This window comes from Monodon monoceros, unplaced genomic scaffold (assembly GCF_005190385.1).
Source record: "Monodon monoceros isolate NGI ecotype Baffin Bay Population unplaced genomic scaffold, NGI_Narwhal_1 Super_Scaffold_4, whole genome shotgun sequence".
Taxonomy (NCBI): Eukaryota; Metazoa; Chordata; class Mammalia; order Artiodactyla; family Monodontidae; genus Monodon; species Monodon monoceros.
This window is the reverse complement of record NW_021703781.1, coordinates 65,503,666-65,521,558: the sequence shown is the minus strand read 5'-3', so window position 1 is coordinate 65,521,558 and position 17,893 is coordinate 65,503,666. Positions and strand designations below refer to the sequence as shown.

General features: G+C 46.1%; 1 protein-coding gene across 33 annotated transcripts in view; it reads right to left on the bottom strand.

Annotated features, from left to right (window-relative positions):
- Positions 1-4,316: 4,316 nt before the first annotated feature.
- TCF7L2 (transcription factor 7 like 2) overlaps positions 4,317-17,893 on the bottom strand; it is a 197,708-nt gene continuing 184,131 nt past the window's right edge. For 11 of the 33 annotated variants that reach the window (XM_029245326.1, XM_029245329.1, XM_029245328.1 and 8 more), the window contains 4 exons: positions 14,040-14,088; positions 13,395-13,445; positions 11,993-12,065; positions 4,317-6,450 (listed from right to left, as the gene is read on the bottom strand). In XM_029245326.1, the coding sequence (XP_029101159.1) occupies positions 6,045-6,450; positions 11,993-12,065; positions 13,395-13,445; positions 14,040-14,088 (579 nt within the window). In that variant the 3' untranslated portion in view covers positions 4,317-6,044. Of the gene's footprint in view, positions 6,451-11,300; positions 11,374-11,992; positions 12,066-13,394; positions 13,446-14,039; positions 14,089-17,893 lie in introns of all 33 variants that reach the window. The other 22 variants (XM_029245330.1, XM_029245337.1, XM_029245338.1 and 19 more) reach the window with 8 other exon arrangements.

The window sequence follows — 17,893 nt, the reverse complement described above, 5'->3', positions numbered from 1 at the left end:
GAAAACAAATAATTATGACTGACCTTCTGCTTTTGTGATAATAATAAACACTATGATTTACTATTCCAGGCACTCTGCATTCTAGCCCTCACAAGAATCTGTCAAAATGACACTTACCATGTTGACAAAATGACATATTGTCACTACGTGTTAGCTGAAGAAAGAGAGGCTCAGAGAGATGAAGGCATTACCCAAGGACACACAGTGAGGGAGTCGGACGGAGGATTCCCCAAGCTCAGGTTCATGCCACTGCTCCCAGGTGCTTCCTCTTCACACCCTGGGTCCAGACAAAAGGCCCTCTGACCCTACATGCATTCACATCATCAGAATAAAACGTGAACCTTCCATTACCTGAAATGGAAAACCACCTACTGCAAAGGTCACTTTCAGCACAGACTTGTCCAAAACCACCACCGACACTGGAACAACTGTCCATTGTGGAGGATCCTGTGCTAAGACTCTGCAATTGTCCCAGAATTGGCAAATGCCTCTGGAGTGGGCTGAAGGGTAGCCCCCTAAAATATATGTCCATATCCCAATCCTAGAACCTGTGAATATTATTTTATATGGCGGAAGATGTGATTAAGTTAAGGACCTAGAGAGAAGCGTCTTATCCAGGATCATCCAGGGGTCCCAAACACAATCACATGTATCCTTAGAAGAGAGGGGCAGAGGGACTTTCAGGACAGAGGCAGAGGAGGCAGCGATGTGAAGATGGAAGCAGAGATCTGAGTGATGTGGCTACAAGACAAGGAACACCCAGGACTGTAGACAGCCACCAGAAGCTAGAAGAGGCTCCAGACATCTGGAAAAAGCATGCACTGGCTCTCGGACTTCTGGCCTCCCGAGCTGTGAGAGCTATTGCTTGAAGCCACCAACTTTGTGTTACTTTGTTACAGCAGCCACAGGTAACTAATACACCCTCCTAACATGCAAACTTCCTTGGCCAGGTCCCAACAGAGGTCAGGAATGATATGGCTCAGAGATGAGGTTATGGGCTCCTAGATGTTGTCTTAGGGTCCCTTAGCAACAAAAAATCCACAGATCCTTTTCATGGATGAACTAGAAAGATGTTCAGTTTGAAAATAAACTTCCCGAGGTAGGAAGAAACCAAACCGATGTCAAGAAGAGAGTTGAGGGACTTCCCTGGTGGCGCAGTGGTTAAGAATCCGCCTGCCGCCCGGAGATGGAAACAACCTAAGTGTCCAGCAACAGATGAATGGATAAAGAAGATGTGGCATATATATACAATGGAATATTACTCAGCCATAAAAAGAAACGAAATTGAGTTATTTGTAATGAGGTGGATGGACCTGGATCTGTCATACAGAGTGAAGTAAGTCAGAAAGAGAGAGACAGGTACCGTATGCTAACACATATATATGGAATTTAAGAAAAAAAAAAGTCATGAAGAACCTAGGGGTAAGACAGGAATAAAGACACAGACCTACTAGAGAATGGACTTGAGAATATGGGGAGGGGGAAGGGTAAGCTGTGATGAGGCGAGAGAGTGGCATGGACATATATACACTACCAAGCGTAAGACAGATAGCTAGTGGGAGGCAGCCACATAGCACAGGGAGATCAGCTCGGTGCTTTGTGACTACCTGGAGGGGTGGGATAGGGAGGGTAGGAGGGAGGAGACATGGGAACATATGTATAACTGATTCACTTTGTTATAAAGCAGAAACTAACACACCATTGTAAAGCAATTATACTCCAATAAAGATGTAAAAAAAAAAAAAAATCCGCCTGCCAATGCAGGGGACACGGGCTCGAACCCCGGCCTGGGAAGATCCCACATGCCGTGGAGCAACGAAGCCCGTGCGCCACAACTACTGAGCCCGCGCTCTAGAGCCCAAGAGCCTCTACTGAGCCCGCGTGCCACAACTACTGAAGCCCGTGTGCCTAGAGCCTGTGCTCCGCAACAAAGAGTAGCCCCCGCTCGCCACAGCTAGAGAAAGCCCGTGTGCAGCAATGAAGACACAGTGCCGCCAAATATAAATAAATAAATAAATTTATTTTTAAAAAAAGAAGAGAGTTGAGGCCCAAAGACTCGGCCTGCCGTTTGACTGGAACCCGAGCTGTGCAGAATTAGACAAGCTTGGGGGAAAAGGAAGCTCCATATTAGGGTGGAGAGAAGATCCCTGAAGCATTGCTCAAATGTTCTAGAGCAGTAAGCACATGGCTAGGTGATCCGCATTTTGAATTTTAGGAAGAGATCTGTACTCAGGCTGGCTGATGATGGAGGAACAGCAACCCCTTCCACCTGGCCTTTTCGGCCTCTGTAACAAGGGCAATGACTTATACTCCAGCATGGCTGAAAGGATTAAGGAAGTAACTTGAGACCTTGGAAGTTCTGAGAACACAAACTCTGGAAGCATTATGGGAAGTTTCTATTCTTCTGCTTCCTGCAACACAGGTGTGGAGTTGGCCAACCTCGTTCATTCCTTCCCCCAATATGTATGGAGCACCCTCAATGTGCCAGGCACTGAAACAGAACCCTAGTATAAAACAGAGATCACCAGAGCCACAATCCTGCTCTCCTGGGGGGTTCCCTAGAGCAATGGGTCTAAACTGGGTGTTATTTTGCCCCCTAGGGGGCATCTGGCAACGTCTGGAGACATTTCTGGTTGTCATGACTGGTGGGAAGGGGGTGCTTCTTGCATCTCGTGGGTAGAGGCCAGGGATGCTAACACCCTACAATGCATAGGACAGTCCCCCACAGCAAAGAATGATCCAGTCCCAAAGGCCCACAGAACCGACCGGTGTTATTAGTGGCCTAACAAGGCCACCCCCATTGACACGATGGCGGATGAGAATGTTAATGACAGGGAAAGACAGGAAGCTGAAAGATCACAGACACCATCAGTATCATCTACGTGGAGACCGGAAGGTTGAGGAATGAGGCTGCAGGAGCAGAGCAGACCTTCCAGGCAGAGGGCAACTGCATCTTTGAAAGCAGAAGGGCAAAAATGCTTTTAGGGGAAAGCGAGTGTGTGCTGCAGAGGGCGGGTGGAACAAACAAGGAAGCCATTCAAAGGATCATCCCATCACTCCATGTGGGAGAAGGACCATCTTTACTACGCAAGGAGGCATAACTTGGTATTAAGAGCATGGGTTTGGAGTCAGGGCTGAATTTAAATCCGAGCTCCACCACCCTACAGGCTGTGTGGTTTTGGACAAGACACACACTCCGAGTTCCCAAACCCAGTTTTAGAAAATAAAGCAGAGAGTGGAGGGGGAGGATAATATCTACCTCAGGGGGTAGGATGAAATGAGAAAATGCCCATCAGTGGCTTAGCACACTGCCACAAAGAACAGATATTGTCATTTGTGTTTTCAAAGGTCACTCTGGTCCCAGTGTGCAAAATAAAATGGGGAAGGACAACCAGAATCACTCCTTCCCGGGAATACAAAGCAAATGAAAACAAAATATCAAGATTTTACAGAACAAAAATCACCTCGAGCAAAGCAGAGCTTCCAAGAAAAGTCCTTAAGGACAACACCGTGTAACCGTATGTAACAAGGGCAGTGACACAGACAGCTTCCGTGCCCAATGAAATCACGTCCTTTGTAGGTGAGGCTGTCCAGATATGTGGAACCACATATGCATCTATCCATCCATCCATCCATCCATCCTAGCCAGCGTGAGGAATGAATGCAGTGGAAACCTTAGGAAGATCTTTACTGTGGCCCCTGGTTGACGATGGGGATGAACGCACACCCCGGCCAGGGGAGAGCCCTGAACTTGAGTCTCAGGGATGGCAAGAGTCCTCCACGCAAACTTGTAATGGAAGCACCTTGATCCAATTTTCTAAAAACCTTCTTGCTTAACAACTGCTCACCCTGGCATCGCTCCCTACATGTTAATTCTTAGAAGGAAGTAAGGATACTTTCACATCAATGATCCTTGAAATGGCAATGATGTGGTTTCTTAAATCCCCTCCTGGCAAACTAAGTCTCATGAACCGGAATGAAATCATTTCTGCTTGATACTCTGAGAGGGCCGACTGAGATACATCCGCGTGACAGTCTTATAGCCGGAAGAGTGATATTTGCTTTCAGAAATGAACTAACCAGGTACATAAAGTATGGCAAACGGACATTAAGAATGGGGGCGGGGGGGGCGGGGGGCAGGTGGAAAGCAACCCCTCATAAGAGTTCAAGGCCCCTTTCTGGTATCCAAGTCACCACCCACCACCCATACCAACCACGGGGTCTCAAATTCCAGCTTGGGAACACATTTCTCTTGGTTAAGGCGGATCCAGCTTCTCCAGAAATAAAAGCCAAATTACAGAAACAAGTGACCAGCCTTTATCTGCACATACTAAGTTGCTTTTATTAATCCAGAACGGCATGCTACAGATACTGTACAGCATGAACATTTATTCATTACAAAAATGGCTTCCAAACCATTAAAAATGAAATTGGAATAAGAGCATAAAACGGAACAGTAACATCACAACTGTTAGGAAACATTCAAAGTATTCACAAAAAATGTTATAGTTAGCATTTTAATAAACCAGAGAAAAATCGGAGACAGTTTTACAATCGCTTCATGTCAACTACAATGGCACTGAATGAACAGGTTTCAGCTTTATACAGCATTTTGTAACATCAACATGCCTAGGTTTTTTTTATTTTTAAAGTTTGCTACCTACTTGTATGTCATACGTGTACATAAAAGCGGCAGCTGGTTTTTCCTTTAAGAGTAATCTAATATACAGAATTTTTGGCCCTTAAGGGTTTATACCTCTTCATTTAAAATGCTTTCTGGACAATCTGCTACCAAACACATCTTGTTATAGGTGACATTAAAACTACATACAAATCTACCTATGTAACATCACAGCAAAACATGATGAACAAAAATTACAGCATCAAAAAGAGAGAGAAAGCTAAAGTCACTGAGAATTTTGGCACATAAAGTTTTGCACACGGTCAGTCCATGTCCTTAGGGTGCAGGGCGCTCGCCTGCGAGTTCACAGGGGAAACGGGACAATTTCCACTGTTGCTCGTACAGCGTCGCTAAAATTCCCTCACTAATTTTCAAGTCTTGTTTTACATAATGGCTTTTAAAGCAACTTTTGTTAATGCTACTGATCCTTTAATGCAACTATTAATGTCCATTTGGCGGCATCTGGGTTTCATACGGCAAAAAAAAAAAAAAAAAAAAAAAAAAAGTCCAAAAGGGAAACAAAAAATATATATATACACATTTTATATATAAACTTAAAAACCTTGTACAAATGAGTTGTTATATATAAGATGCTTATGCTAAGGGGAAAAAAACTTTATACAGTTTCAAGAAAAAGGAAAACATATTTTAAAAGGGACAACGTACAGGTTTGACAAGCAACCTCTAAAGCAATAAATACTACTGGTCCAACAGCGTTGTGATTCCATTAATTGTTGAATAGCATCCCCCTCCCCCCAAAAGAACAACACCATGGAACAAGGTATATTAACACATTTTAACCCTTTGTTTCTGTACATTTAAACAATAACAAGTAACATCACAATAAAAGTTGTTTCACACAGGAAAAAAAAAAAAAGTAAATGGCACTGCATTCATTGTGCCCTTATGGTTTAAAAACCAGATGTAAAATGATTGGTTCGCAAGCTCGTATTTAATACAAATAATACAGAACCAACTCCTTTTGGAGGGCTGCTTCAAAATTGCTTCTTTTTTTTTCCTTTTTGTTTTTTAATCAGTCTTTTAAAACTAAGCTATCCGAACTACATAACAGTTATGTATATATATATATTTTTTAAACGCTACAAAGACTTTAAACAGCTGTTGATAAAAATTTTGGTAGAATCATGAGGTTCTTCTCTCATCTACATATTTAAAAGGAGAAATTGAAATAAGAATGGGTCAAATATTGACCAATGAACTCGATAAACATTAACTAATGTAGCCACGTGGCACAAACGGAAAAGAGGACAAAACAAAAACCTGGCAGAAGGGGGCGCGGGAAATAAAGAAAAGCAGAACGCAACACTCCACAAAAGAGCAACCGGAGCTGAGGAAGGTAAAGCTATTCTAAAGACTTGGTGACGAGGGAGAGCGGCTGCGGCTGCGTCCCGGCCAGAGAGCCGTGGGAATGTAAGGAAGATGTCGACGGCTGCGCCAGAGATGAGGGAGGGATGGCGGGAGGCAGGTCCAGGGCCCCGTTGGCACAGAGGGCGGGGGCCTTGCCGTGGGCGGCCTCGGCAAGCAGAAGGGCGGGCGGCGGAGGCATCATGGGCAGGTGGGCCAGGGGATCGGGCTTCAGGGACAGCGAGAGAGGCTGGGTCTGCTCAGTCTGTGACTTGGCGTCTTGGGGAGGGGAGCCTAGCAGGTTGGGGGAGGAAGGAGGCGAGTCTAGTAAGCTTCCATCTGAAGAGGGTGGACTGAGGCAGCTGCCTTCACCTTGTATGTAGCGAACGCACTTTTTTTTTCTCCTAGAAACAGGGGAAGAGAGTTATCTGTGAATAAAGGGCAAAGATGCCACGGGAGAGAGTTCTCTAACGCTCAGAGCCGAGGTGACGTCACCTAGCGGATGCCCTGCGGAGGCACGCCCAGCGGCCAGGGGACGATTACAGTCACGCTGGGGTGCCGCGCTCACTGAGCTAAGCCTGCTCCAGCAAACCAAGCATGTCAGACCACAGAACTCCCTACCTACCTGCTTCCCCTGCCCCCACTAAATACCCAGCGCCCCACCCGTGCCCAAATATAAGCCAGCAAGCGAAAGGGTACCACCTGTAGACGGCGGCACTGATTTGCCAGAAGGTGGCTAGGTGCAAACTGAGATGAACTCAAAAGTTTGTTATTTCTCTTTTGGCTTAGACACGCCCTCACTCCCCATCATAACCACCCTCCTCCATTTCCACCACTACCATCCCTACCCCGCCAATTGGGTGTGTGTGAGTGTGAGTGTGTGTGTGTGTGTGTGTGTGTGAGAGAGAGAAAGAGAAAGACAGAGCTCCCACCCCAGGCGCCTCGTATCAATCTGAAACTCTCAGAATGCTGACTGTTGAGCCCACAGAGCTGAAGGCAGTGCTAGCAAGAGGCTTAAAGGTTTTAACCCGTCACCATCACCACCATTACCACCATCACCACCATCACCACCACCACCACCACCACCACCACCAGAGGCTGCTGGCGCCCAGAGAGTTTTCGGGCTTGTCTGTTAAGAACCACACCAAATCAAGAGAGGTCAGAATCGGGGTGGGGTTGGGGGGGGAGGGGTGGGGGGAACGAAAAGAAAACCAAATAAACTCAAAAAGAAAACAAAAACAAAAAATAAAAAACCAAAACAAAAAAACCACCAAAAAACAGGTAGAAGAGGATAAACAAAGGTGGGGGAGGGGGAAGAATAAGAAAAACAGAAAATGATCCAAAGGAACGAGAATAACTGGTTGTATGGCCTGCAGGTTGTGGATTAAATTATGATTCAAACTTGATTTTTTTTTTTTAAGATTTGGGGTCTTCCCCTCCCCCACCCCATAGTGAGAAGGCTAGGAGGAGAGACAGTGAGGATGGGATGGAGGGGCATCCTGCCCTGGTCCACATGCCAGGGCCAGTGAATGGAGGGTACAGCCTGTCACAAGGAAGTGACGACAAAGAAGAAGTGCCAGGGAATCACAGCATGGACCTTGTTGAATGGGGGTCGTCAGGATTAGGGTTTAAACCAGAAAGACTAATTTTGCCCTGCACCAAAACGAGAATCTCCCCTCTCCATTTCCTGTTTATGTAAGAAATAGGAATGAGAATTTCAGAGCCTCTCTTGCTTATCATCTAAAGTTGGGGACATCAATTCAAGACATTAAGCGTGTGACCTCAAAGCTTCTCCTGTTATTCATCCCAGTCTAATGGGATAATATTTGGTAGGAAGAGTGATCCTGGCGATCAACCCCACACGTGCTATAAAAGTAATGCAGATACAGGGAATGTGCTGATCTAAGGAGAATATAGTCAGAACTACAGCTGATAACGCTCTGTCTGTAAGCGCCGGCTGGCTTCCGGTCATGGGAAAGCAACTAAGATGCTGCCTGGTTGAAGGCAACCACTGTCAGATGTCACTGGCCTTTGAAAGGAAGTGGGTGTAATGAGTTCCTCCTTGGTTCTGTGCCCCAGAGCTGTCTGATGATGCCCCTCGGTGCGTGAGGTGTGGACTCCGCAAGATGGCAGGAGGGGGGGGGGTGAAAAGGCACATGCTCAGCCCTTCCTGACTCCCAGAGGCCAAGACCCACTGGGCTGGTGGCCTCAGGGTCTATCCATCCCTGCTCTGGGTCCAAAGGAACTCTAGGAAAGCAAGGGCAGCGCCCCCCTTCACCTTCAGTTTGACAAGGTTCCTTTTTCTCCTCTGGGATAGACTGAAATAGACTGTGGGTTCTGCTCCCATCCCAGAAACTCAAGACAAATAATTAAGCCTCTCAGAGTTTTAAACCACCTTAGCCTGCAGATCAAAACATACTCAAAAAACTATGTCCATGCATTTTAAAAATGGGATAAGAAAGGGGGTGGGGTGGGGGGCATAAGCAAAACTGAGAAAGCAACAGGGACAAATGGGAGAGAAGACAGGGACAAATGAGAGAAAGGGGAAAAAATAACAGGAAACAAGGGAATGACATCCAGCAGCGTTCCATGCTATATTAGGGCAGAGTGAAAAAGATGGGAAAAGCAACTTGGTGGGCTCAAAACAGAATCTTGTTAAAATGTCCTCAAATGTCAAATAAAATTAGAAACCCTGCGCAGGGAGTGAGGAGCCCTGATTGGCTAGGAGCGTTTCTGGTGCGCCCCTCCCCCCTCCTGCCCTCCTCATGATAGGAAGTTTCCGTGGTCGTGGGGATGAGTGGGGGCATCTGAACACGGTACACGAAGACTATGTTGACAGGGCGACCGCTCCTTCTAAGAGGTGGCGGAGCAGACGGCAGTGGAACACGTCCATTTCGGACAGGCCAGAAAATGCCTCGTTTTGCAACTTCTTTTTTTTTTTTTTTAAGCACTGATTTAGCATCAAGCTAGATCCTGGCAAAGTCAAGAAGAAACATTGAGGAAAAAAGGGACAAACCCCATTCTCTTACCCTCCCCCACCTACGCTCCATCTCCCAGCAAGGGGTGGCCCCTTAAAAATCCATTTTTAGCTTCTTATGGATTCACTCTGAAAGGAAAGTAAGAGCTCTTCCTGACCCTATTTTGGAATTAGGCACTTAAAGGAGCAGAAACGCATCTGCTAAAGCTTTTAGAGTACGAAACGATATCCCCAACAGAGGAAGAAGGGCCACCACGGAAGGTCTAAGGGTGCTGAGGCGGGAAAGAGGAAGGATGGTGCTGAGGAGAGAGGAAGGACCTCTGAGCACCTGCGCTGCCACACTGACAGCTGCCCTCCCCCCGCCCCCAAGCTGCACTGTAGAGAACCATGTTGATGAAGCAGCTCCGAAGGCTTGGGGTGGTTTGTTTTTGTTCTGTAAAAATGTCAGGAAAAGTCTCGTTTCTGAGGAAGGTTCCACACTCCGCTTTAAGCAAGGTGCAGCTGGGTGTGAGAAAGGACTGTCTGTCTGGTCAATGTTGGTCATGATTAACTTTCATCCCCCAAAGTGCCAAGTCTAACTTGCAGTTACCTGCTTCCAAAGCAGAAAAAGGGACTCATAAGCCACCACTCACCTCCCACAAATAAAATACACAAACGAGGCAACAAAGCACATTGCGAGGGGCGCACGATGCTGTCGGCCATGTGTTTCTACAGAGCGTGGGAAATCCTCCCTTAGGAGTGGGCATTGCGATCAGCTAACCCTTCACCACGGCAGGCGTCTCAGAGCAGGATTCTGTAGCTAATTAACTTCCCACTCAGCGCAAAGAAAAATCTGACACAAATTCACCGCCTAGATAGGGTCAGCAGAGTTCCCATCTTCCAGGCCAGCCCTAACGAAATGCCTAACACCCTCCACCAACTGCATCGTGAAACTCTTTTCTGTTGCACAGACAAGACCCCGGGACTGCGTGGCAAGGCCACCTGTCACCTCCGTGGGCACTGTCAACTCATAGAATGGGTGGGGGGGGTGTCCCCTCTCCTGCTGGACGTGCACCCAAGGCCCCCCGGTCCTCCATCAATGGGCATGAGGGTCGCCTGTGGGGGGCAGCCTCTGTCAAGACAGACTCTCGGGCCCTCTCTCCCCTCGACGCTTGCTCAACGCGAGGCACTTCGCCCATGTCTCGTTAGGCGTCAGGGGAGGGGGAAGAGACACAGGAGACTGGTGGGCATGCACGTAATGGAATGGACATCTGAGCTAACGTCTAAACACGGAACACATGGCAGGGCGTGGAGGAGAGGGACACGTGACAAGGGAGGCACTACAGACAGGGGAGCGTGTTTGGGTGTTGAGATACCTACCATCATAATATTCCAAATTCAAAGACTGCTTGTATCAGAACAAAGAAACAACAAATTTAACCAAAGGTGGTCATTAAAGGAAAGGAAATGAGACAGGAACTAGTTGGTATCCCTCCACCAAGAAGGAAGTACCTACACCTTCACCTTCCCTGAAATTACAGGTTGGATGGAACCTGCAGGTGGAACACAGGCGTTTAATTTGGACTCTCCTGATTCACTTTGGAACCAGTGCTCTCTCTGTCTCTCTAAATACATGTATAGATATATATTTTTCATTCTGCAGGCTACCAGCACTGCGGTACGTGACTGCACGACTCACTGCTTGCAGCCCTGTAGCTGGTGCATGCCGTTCAATGCCACGCTTCTTTTCAGCACTGTAAAACAATGTCAGCTAACCAAGCTCCTCTGTCCAGAGACGTGGTTTTGAAACAGAAAACAAACAAAAAAACAAAACGAAACCAAAAAAAGCCTGCCCCAGAGCCCTTCTCCAAGTGTCTGGATTCCAAGTGCATGGGAATGCTACTGCTGCCAATTTGAGCTCATTGAAACCTCGGGACATGGTGGCGCTCTCTCTGTCCTGCAGACATGCCACGGAAGCATTGACAGGGCCGGGCCAGTTCCAGAATGCTGGCTTTCAAAGCAAAAGGATAAGTGCCCGTCCTGGTCTGTGAGGGCTGTGGTCTAGGTCCTACCACCAGGGATATGTTACTTGTAAGAGCAGGGGAAAGAGAGAAAGAGAAAAGTAGGGAGAGGACACGGCATAAAATTAGCAAGGAAATTTTGAAGAATGAGGATCATTAGTCATTGATGCCAGCAGGGAAGTAGATAGGAATGAGGTCAAAATATATTGACACACTAAGGTACCAGAAGGACAGAATGCTTTGATTTTTCCCAAAGGCCTCGCAGTAGGGAATATACCTGCACGGTTTGCACCATAAAGTCTGTCGGTCAAGCCCGAACAGTGCCCGACACTTCTTTGGAGTATTTGCATCTGTTAGCATAAGGTAAACACAAAAAATACAACACAATGGTGGGTCGTGCTCAGTTGGATGTGAAATCTCAGCTACAGCTGACTTGTCTTCGCTATCACCTCGGTTCTATTTGACTGTCTTCCCTCACCAAGGACATGAAAGGAAAGGACTTCTATGCATCAAAAGAAAAAAAAATAAAATAAAACGATAAAACACAAAGAAAAAAACAACAACCAGAAACCAAAAAACAACAAGGAAAAAATAAAAACAGAGAGAGAAGAGGAGGGGAAAAGGTGACGTTATTTGCTTCTACCTAGGCCAGGCTTACGATGGATGTCACTGAGCCCCCATCCTGGGCTGTCGGGAGGAAGGGGCTGGCAGGCAACATTCCCTGGGAGGGGGCGCGCTGGGGTTTGCTGTCGCTGACCCGAGGAGGCACGAATGATGCTGTTTTACAGTGGCATTTTGGCTAGCAGCAGCGAGGAGGACAAGCACGTCCCTCACAGAGCAGTGTCCCGCGCCCTCCTGTCTCCTAAGATCCACACACAGAGCTACAAAGCAACAGGCCAGAGAAGGGGGGAAAGGACCAAATAGACCAGCTGCAAACCAGCACAGCGAATCTGGGAAATCTATACACACCTGCAAGGGCCGCACCAGTTATTCTGTTGATCAAGGCCAAAGCGCGCTCGGCATTTCTTAGGAGCGCTCAGGTCTGAATGAGTTCAAGAGAGAAGCAAGCGGAAGAGGAGGAAGAGGAGGACGTGGGAGAGAGGGAGAGGGAAAGGAGAGAAGAGAAAGAGAGAGAGAGAGGGAGGGAGGGAGGGAGGGAGAGAGAGGGAAGGAGATAGGAGGGGGGAAGAGAAAGATACAAATAAGAAAAAAATAAAAATAAAAAAGGGAATAAATCAATGACCTGGTTACTAATTACATAATATTGACTTTCGTTTTTAACTTTCTTTAATTAAAAAAAAAAAAAAGGTAAAAAAATCACATTCTTATTCAACTTGTGAAATTAGCTGTTGCAAATAAAGCTGCAGTATCCCTTCTTTAAGGACTGTCTCTCCGATTTGGTTTGAACTGATAAAGGGAAGTTAGATACTGAAGAACTAAGTTTTAAATGTTTTTCCTCTTTTGGTTCTGCTTTTTGTTTTTCTCTCTCTCTCTCTCTCTCAATTTGTTTTTCTTAAAGAAGAAAATAAAGCAAAGGAGGGAATTAAGTCTGTCACATGCTTTTTTCTTCTCAGAGTACAACAGTTTAAAAAAGAAAAAAAAAACTACAAATAAAAACAGAACAAAACGAAACAAAACAGAAAGAAAGAAAGAAAGAAAGGGGTTGTGGTACTGGGATATTGCAGCTTTTGGAATGTTCATATTTTCTTTTTGTAAATCTATTTTCATTAATATTAAGAGAGGAACAGATAAAGGTCAACAGGCTGTGTGAATGAGCTGTTAAGAGTTAGTTGGAAGCTCACAGCAGCATTTAAGCAGGTACAGTCAGTGAAATGCTAGTGGATTTGCAAGTTATGAGCAGAAAAGCAAAAGGAAGGAAAAAAAACTAAAATAAAAAAAAGCAAAGGAAAAAATAATCATACTGCGGATGCATGCTTGCGTGAGAAAACTTAGTGGGAGCGATGAAAAAAATGCCATTAGATTAAGGAGGTTTATTACTGAATTCCTTCCATTTTGTTGTTGTTGTTGGTTTCTGTTTTTTTTGTTGTTTTTTTTTTTTTAACCAGTCTCTTTTAAAGAAATACTGCATATTCAATTTGCACAGTTAGTTCAACTCTAAATCACTGTCATCATGGCTTAAACAACTGTTACGGGAAAAATAAATAAACAAAGCAGAAGTTAAATTAAATTCAAAAAAAACAACAAAAGCAACTGAAAAAAAAATCTACCGAAACATACGAAACCGTGTAGATGGTCATTTTAAAGAATGTTCAAAGGTCATACGTGTTTCATGTTAATAAAACTATAATGGCAAGAAAAATTAAAAAAACAGTTTATCAACTATTTTAATGACTCAAAATGACATTAGCACCTGTAATCGGAGGAAGTGAAAGGCAAGGATTTAGGAAACATTCGCTGTGTTCTGAAAAAAAAGAACAAATTATACAAAGCCTTCAAAATGTTTTTGTCGTTGTTTGTAAAAGCCTGGCCTTCTCGAAGGGACCTGAGATTGCCTATGCAGTATTTCTAATTTCTTCTAGAGAATGACAAACCTCCTTAATTTAAATTGGGTGCAATTGACCACTGTAAAGGCATGCATCAGAACATTCAGGAACGGCCCAGTTAATATCAAACACTCGCACACACCCCTTCTGCTCCCCTAGCCCCCTCCTTCTCCCTACTCAGACACATACAAAATAAGCAGACTGTATAAATCCCCGCCTAGGCATGCCTACCGCTCTCCACTTACAGGCTCTGCAGTTATTTTAAAACACATTCCACTAGACTTAACAATGTGCTTTTCATGCAACAATGAATGTTACTAGCTTTAAAAGGGCAGTCATGAAGCAATTAATTAAAATGCATAAACAAAAAGGCTGGCTAAGATGGGTCCCCCCGCCCCAGCAACAATGTCCTGGCCTTGAATTTCTCCTGCCTCCCCCAGATAGACGCCTGACATAAAAGAGTGGTCCTCAGAGTACCGCTCCCTTTCTCCATCCTGCTTATTCAAACTTACCATTGGTCTCTCCGGGCTGCTTGTCCCTTTTCCTCTTCTTCTTCTTCCCCTAGATGATGAACAGATGAAACACAGGGAATTATTTCAGGAAGCAGATGGGAGGAGGGCGCCTGGGCTCACCTGGAAAGGAGGCAGGAGGAGAGGCACTGGCTGCCATCTCCATCCGCACGGGCTCCTGAGTGTTTTCCCACCCCCCACCCGCCTTTAATCCAAGCGCCCTTCAACTGTGCTCCAGCTGAAGGAACGCGCGCCCAGCAGAAGAGAAGGGATCAGCAGGACAGAGAGGAAAGACCTCTTTCCCGATACGTCTATGTCCATCCTCAAGCCTGACCCCGAGCATCCATAAAAGGGGAGAGGAGAACTGGATGGCGAAGATTCAGGGAGGTGTGGAGAAACAGGGTTGGAAGTGGCCCAAGAGCCTGGGGACAAATGAACGATATTGAGATGGCTGTGAGAGCCTCCTTGCCCCACGCAAATCTCTTATTAAGGCCAAATGGTCCTCATTCGGAATCAAAACATAAAATTTTTGTGTGATTTTGTGTGTACGGGATTTTCTTGGCACTGTAGCGTGGGCCTTGGTTTTAAAGACGGAAGGGGAGGAAAAAGGTGAAACAGAGCCAGAAACCATCTAAGCTGCTTTTCAAACCGCCAAGTGGATATCCATAAAGGGGAACATCCGGCTCTCGCCATTTTCCACTTTCGTAACGACTATAATACTCTTAGTAATAACAGCTACCATTTACTGATCACATACTATGTGCCAGACATGATTCTAAGTGTGCTATTCCTAGTGACTCATTTATCCTCACACAATCCTATACACCAGGTGTGAGCATCATTCCAATTTTACAGATAAGGACACTGGGGCACAGAGGAGTGCATGCACTCTGCTGAGATGACAGAGCTACCGGATGATGGGGCCACATGATGGGAACCCGGGCGATCTTGGCTCCACAGCCCTTATCCGCCAGGCTACACTGCCTGCCTATTTACTGCCTTGCCCTCCGAGGAAGGCTCTCAATGGATTACGGGTGATACACTGCATGCAGTGATTCATTCTCCAATCTGACCCTCCCTGATACCTTGACGGTCTGTTCCCGTCTGTGGAGTTGGAATGGGAGTAGGGAAGAACTCTGTAGAGGTAACCGCCCCCTTCCAGATCTGAAGCTAGTTCTCCCTCACCCCGTTAGCTCCAGTCCCATCCATAGGAGTTAGCTGCCTGGTATATATGAAGCGTCACAAACAAAAGGAACTGGTGGTCTGACATGTCTATTCATTTCAGAATACCTAAATATTAACCTTTGCCTAAAAGTTCTCAGGGTATGTTGACGTCAACTCAAGAAGAGACAAGAACAGCCACTGGTAGAAAACTCGAGAACCCATAAGGCCCTGTAAGGAGAACCCCAAGGCAGAGATGCCACTGAGCTTCAGATCCAGCTGAGGGCTGAGAACCAACGGTTCTAGAGAAAGCCTCTCAGATCTGGGGGCCTGCGCCTCTTGGGAAATCTCTATGGGCCTTCAGTTCAGTGTTTCCATCGGAAACATTTCATGTTCCTTGGCATCCAGGTCAAAAAAAGAAAAGGAGTTCGTGTGCTTTCTCATGAACCCCAGCGGCCCATCTTCATGTCTGTGTCTCTCCTGTGTCAGGAGCAAAGTACCACCTGGCCATCTTGGAACAGGCAGGAGGGTCTAGTTTCAGTTTGTTTAGGAACCTGAAAGAAAATCTCAAGTGGGGCACAGAAACAGTTCAACTCCAGGTGGTGTCAGCATCCATGTAGCCAAGGGCTTCCCGGTCATCTGTAATACAGGCCTCACCCATTTCCAATCTCCTGCAATATGTTCTGAAAGGCAGGTGAACATATCCGCTACCCCTGGGAAGCTGTCTGTTTAGGACACATAACTAAGATGTTCATGGCTGAAGAAATGATCATTTAGACTAAAGGCTTCTAGAGGACAGGGACTGTGTTTTAATCGGAAGAGGACATGAAGAAATAAACACTAAGTAGTGAAGGGGGAGATGCATTTCAAGGGAAGCGGCCATCCCATTATCTCGGGGCTCAAGATATGCAAATGGCCTGGGATTTATCTCGTTAACCTAACGGAAAAGAGCTAGAAAGGCAATAACTTCTTTTACAAGGCCACGGGTTAGATATCACCATGGGACCAAAATGTTTCTTCTTGTGTTCCAGAATGTACCAAGTCCAACAACCCAAATGTGACTGTTTTACTCAACTCTATTTTGCTACAATAGTGTATAAAGGCTTCTGTCACCACTGGGCTGGAAAAGCAGGAACGTGAAAGAGGGATAAGGTGATTAGCTGAGAAAAGTTTTTCTACAAGAACCTTGTGAACTTTACAGTACCCAAAGTAATTTATAGAAGCTTCTATTTCAAGTCAGTTTAAAAAGAATACTAACAAGTTCCCACCACAATCAAATCTATAAACAGTTTAACTCTAATTCTTGTTCCACAGACCATTTCCTGGGGGAGGGGAGGAGGGAGGGAAGGAGGGGGAAGAAAGGAAGGAGAGGGAGGGAGGGAGGAAAGGAGGGCTGTGTGTGTTCAAACTCATGTGTAATGAACCACTGATAAAGGAATCTGACAGTACCCCTTACAAGAGGTAAAGCTCCTAGAGCCCCAAATCCAGATCTACCTCTAAACTTTCTCTCAAGTCTTTTCAGGGGTTCCCCTATTATACCAAACCTTATCCAAATGTAAAACTGAGCTAAAGTCATTTCAAGCGTCTCGTGAATCTTCTGAAACCTAGAAAGCACTTCACAAAAAACCTTGGGCAATACCTTGTCTGACTCCAGGGAAGTCCATGGTAGCATTCTTTCGAAGCGCTAACAAAGTCAGCTTTGTACCTTTGTGGAGGTTTCACCCAGCACAACTCCAGGGGGCACCACACACATCGACCGTAGTGTAAATGGCACACTCTAAAGTTGTGCAGTGCACGCCCTGCACAGCTGTACGTGAAGGCCCTACTATGACCCAAAATGTCTACTGGGGATAGGATACCTATAGTGTAGCTGAATTCCTCTCTGTGGTACCATTCTAGATTACTCAAAGAATTGGGTCTGTAGCAGGGAGAAGCTGGAGATGAACTCTAAGAACTTCTGACCCAAAACCAGGAGAGCAAAGCTGTCCTGAAACGAGATGGCTGTATACGCGGAGGCTGCGGAGCCTGCCTGCTGCTGGCTATCTCCACCTCGAGGTCAGGTGAGGGCAAGCAGCAAGCCTGTGGGAGAGCATTAACTTTCTTATCCTCTTCCTTTCAGCTCCAGAAGAAAGGCTTCCCCACTGCACACATGCTGAGGACAAATGGAAAGGTCCCAAGCAGTTAAGACCCTGTGCCTGACCATCTGTGAGTGACAAGGGCTCTGAGCAGAGCAAACGTGCCACTGAGAGGTACCAGCACTAATTCCTGTTTCAACTCCCAGGAGGAATACAGTCTAGTGCTACCAGCTAAAGGCATGGGACCTACGGGGATATGGCTGGCAGCAGTGAGGGAGACACGGGCGTCTCGGTCCTCCCCCATCCACGTGGCAAAGAGTAGAGAAGCGAGCGTGTGTTTATAGGGATGAGACTAAAAAGTGATGAAAACTGCTACTCAGAGCAAGCAGAAGACAGCCCTCACTCAGGACCCATATATCCACGCAGATGTCTGTGACTTCCTGATGGCTGGTAAGTTCTAAGAGAGTTCTGATTTAACTCTGAATCTCCACACCCTGTGTGCACAGTAAGTTCACAATCAGCAATAAATGAATGGATCTCAAGCCACATACACAGAGAGTTTCCTCACCACGGATGACGGCCAGGGTAGAGCTAGGTCAGGGAGCACTGATGGGTAGAAGA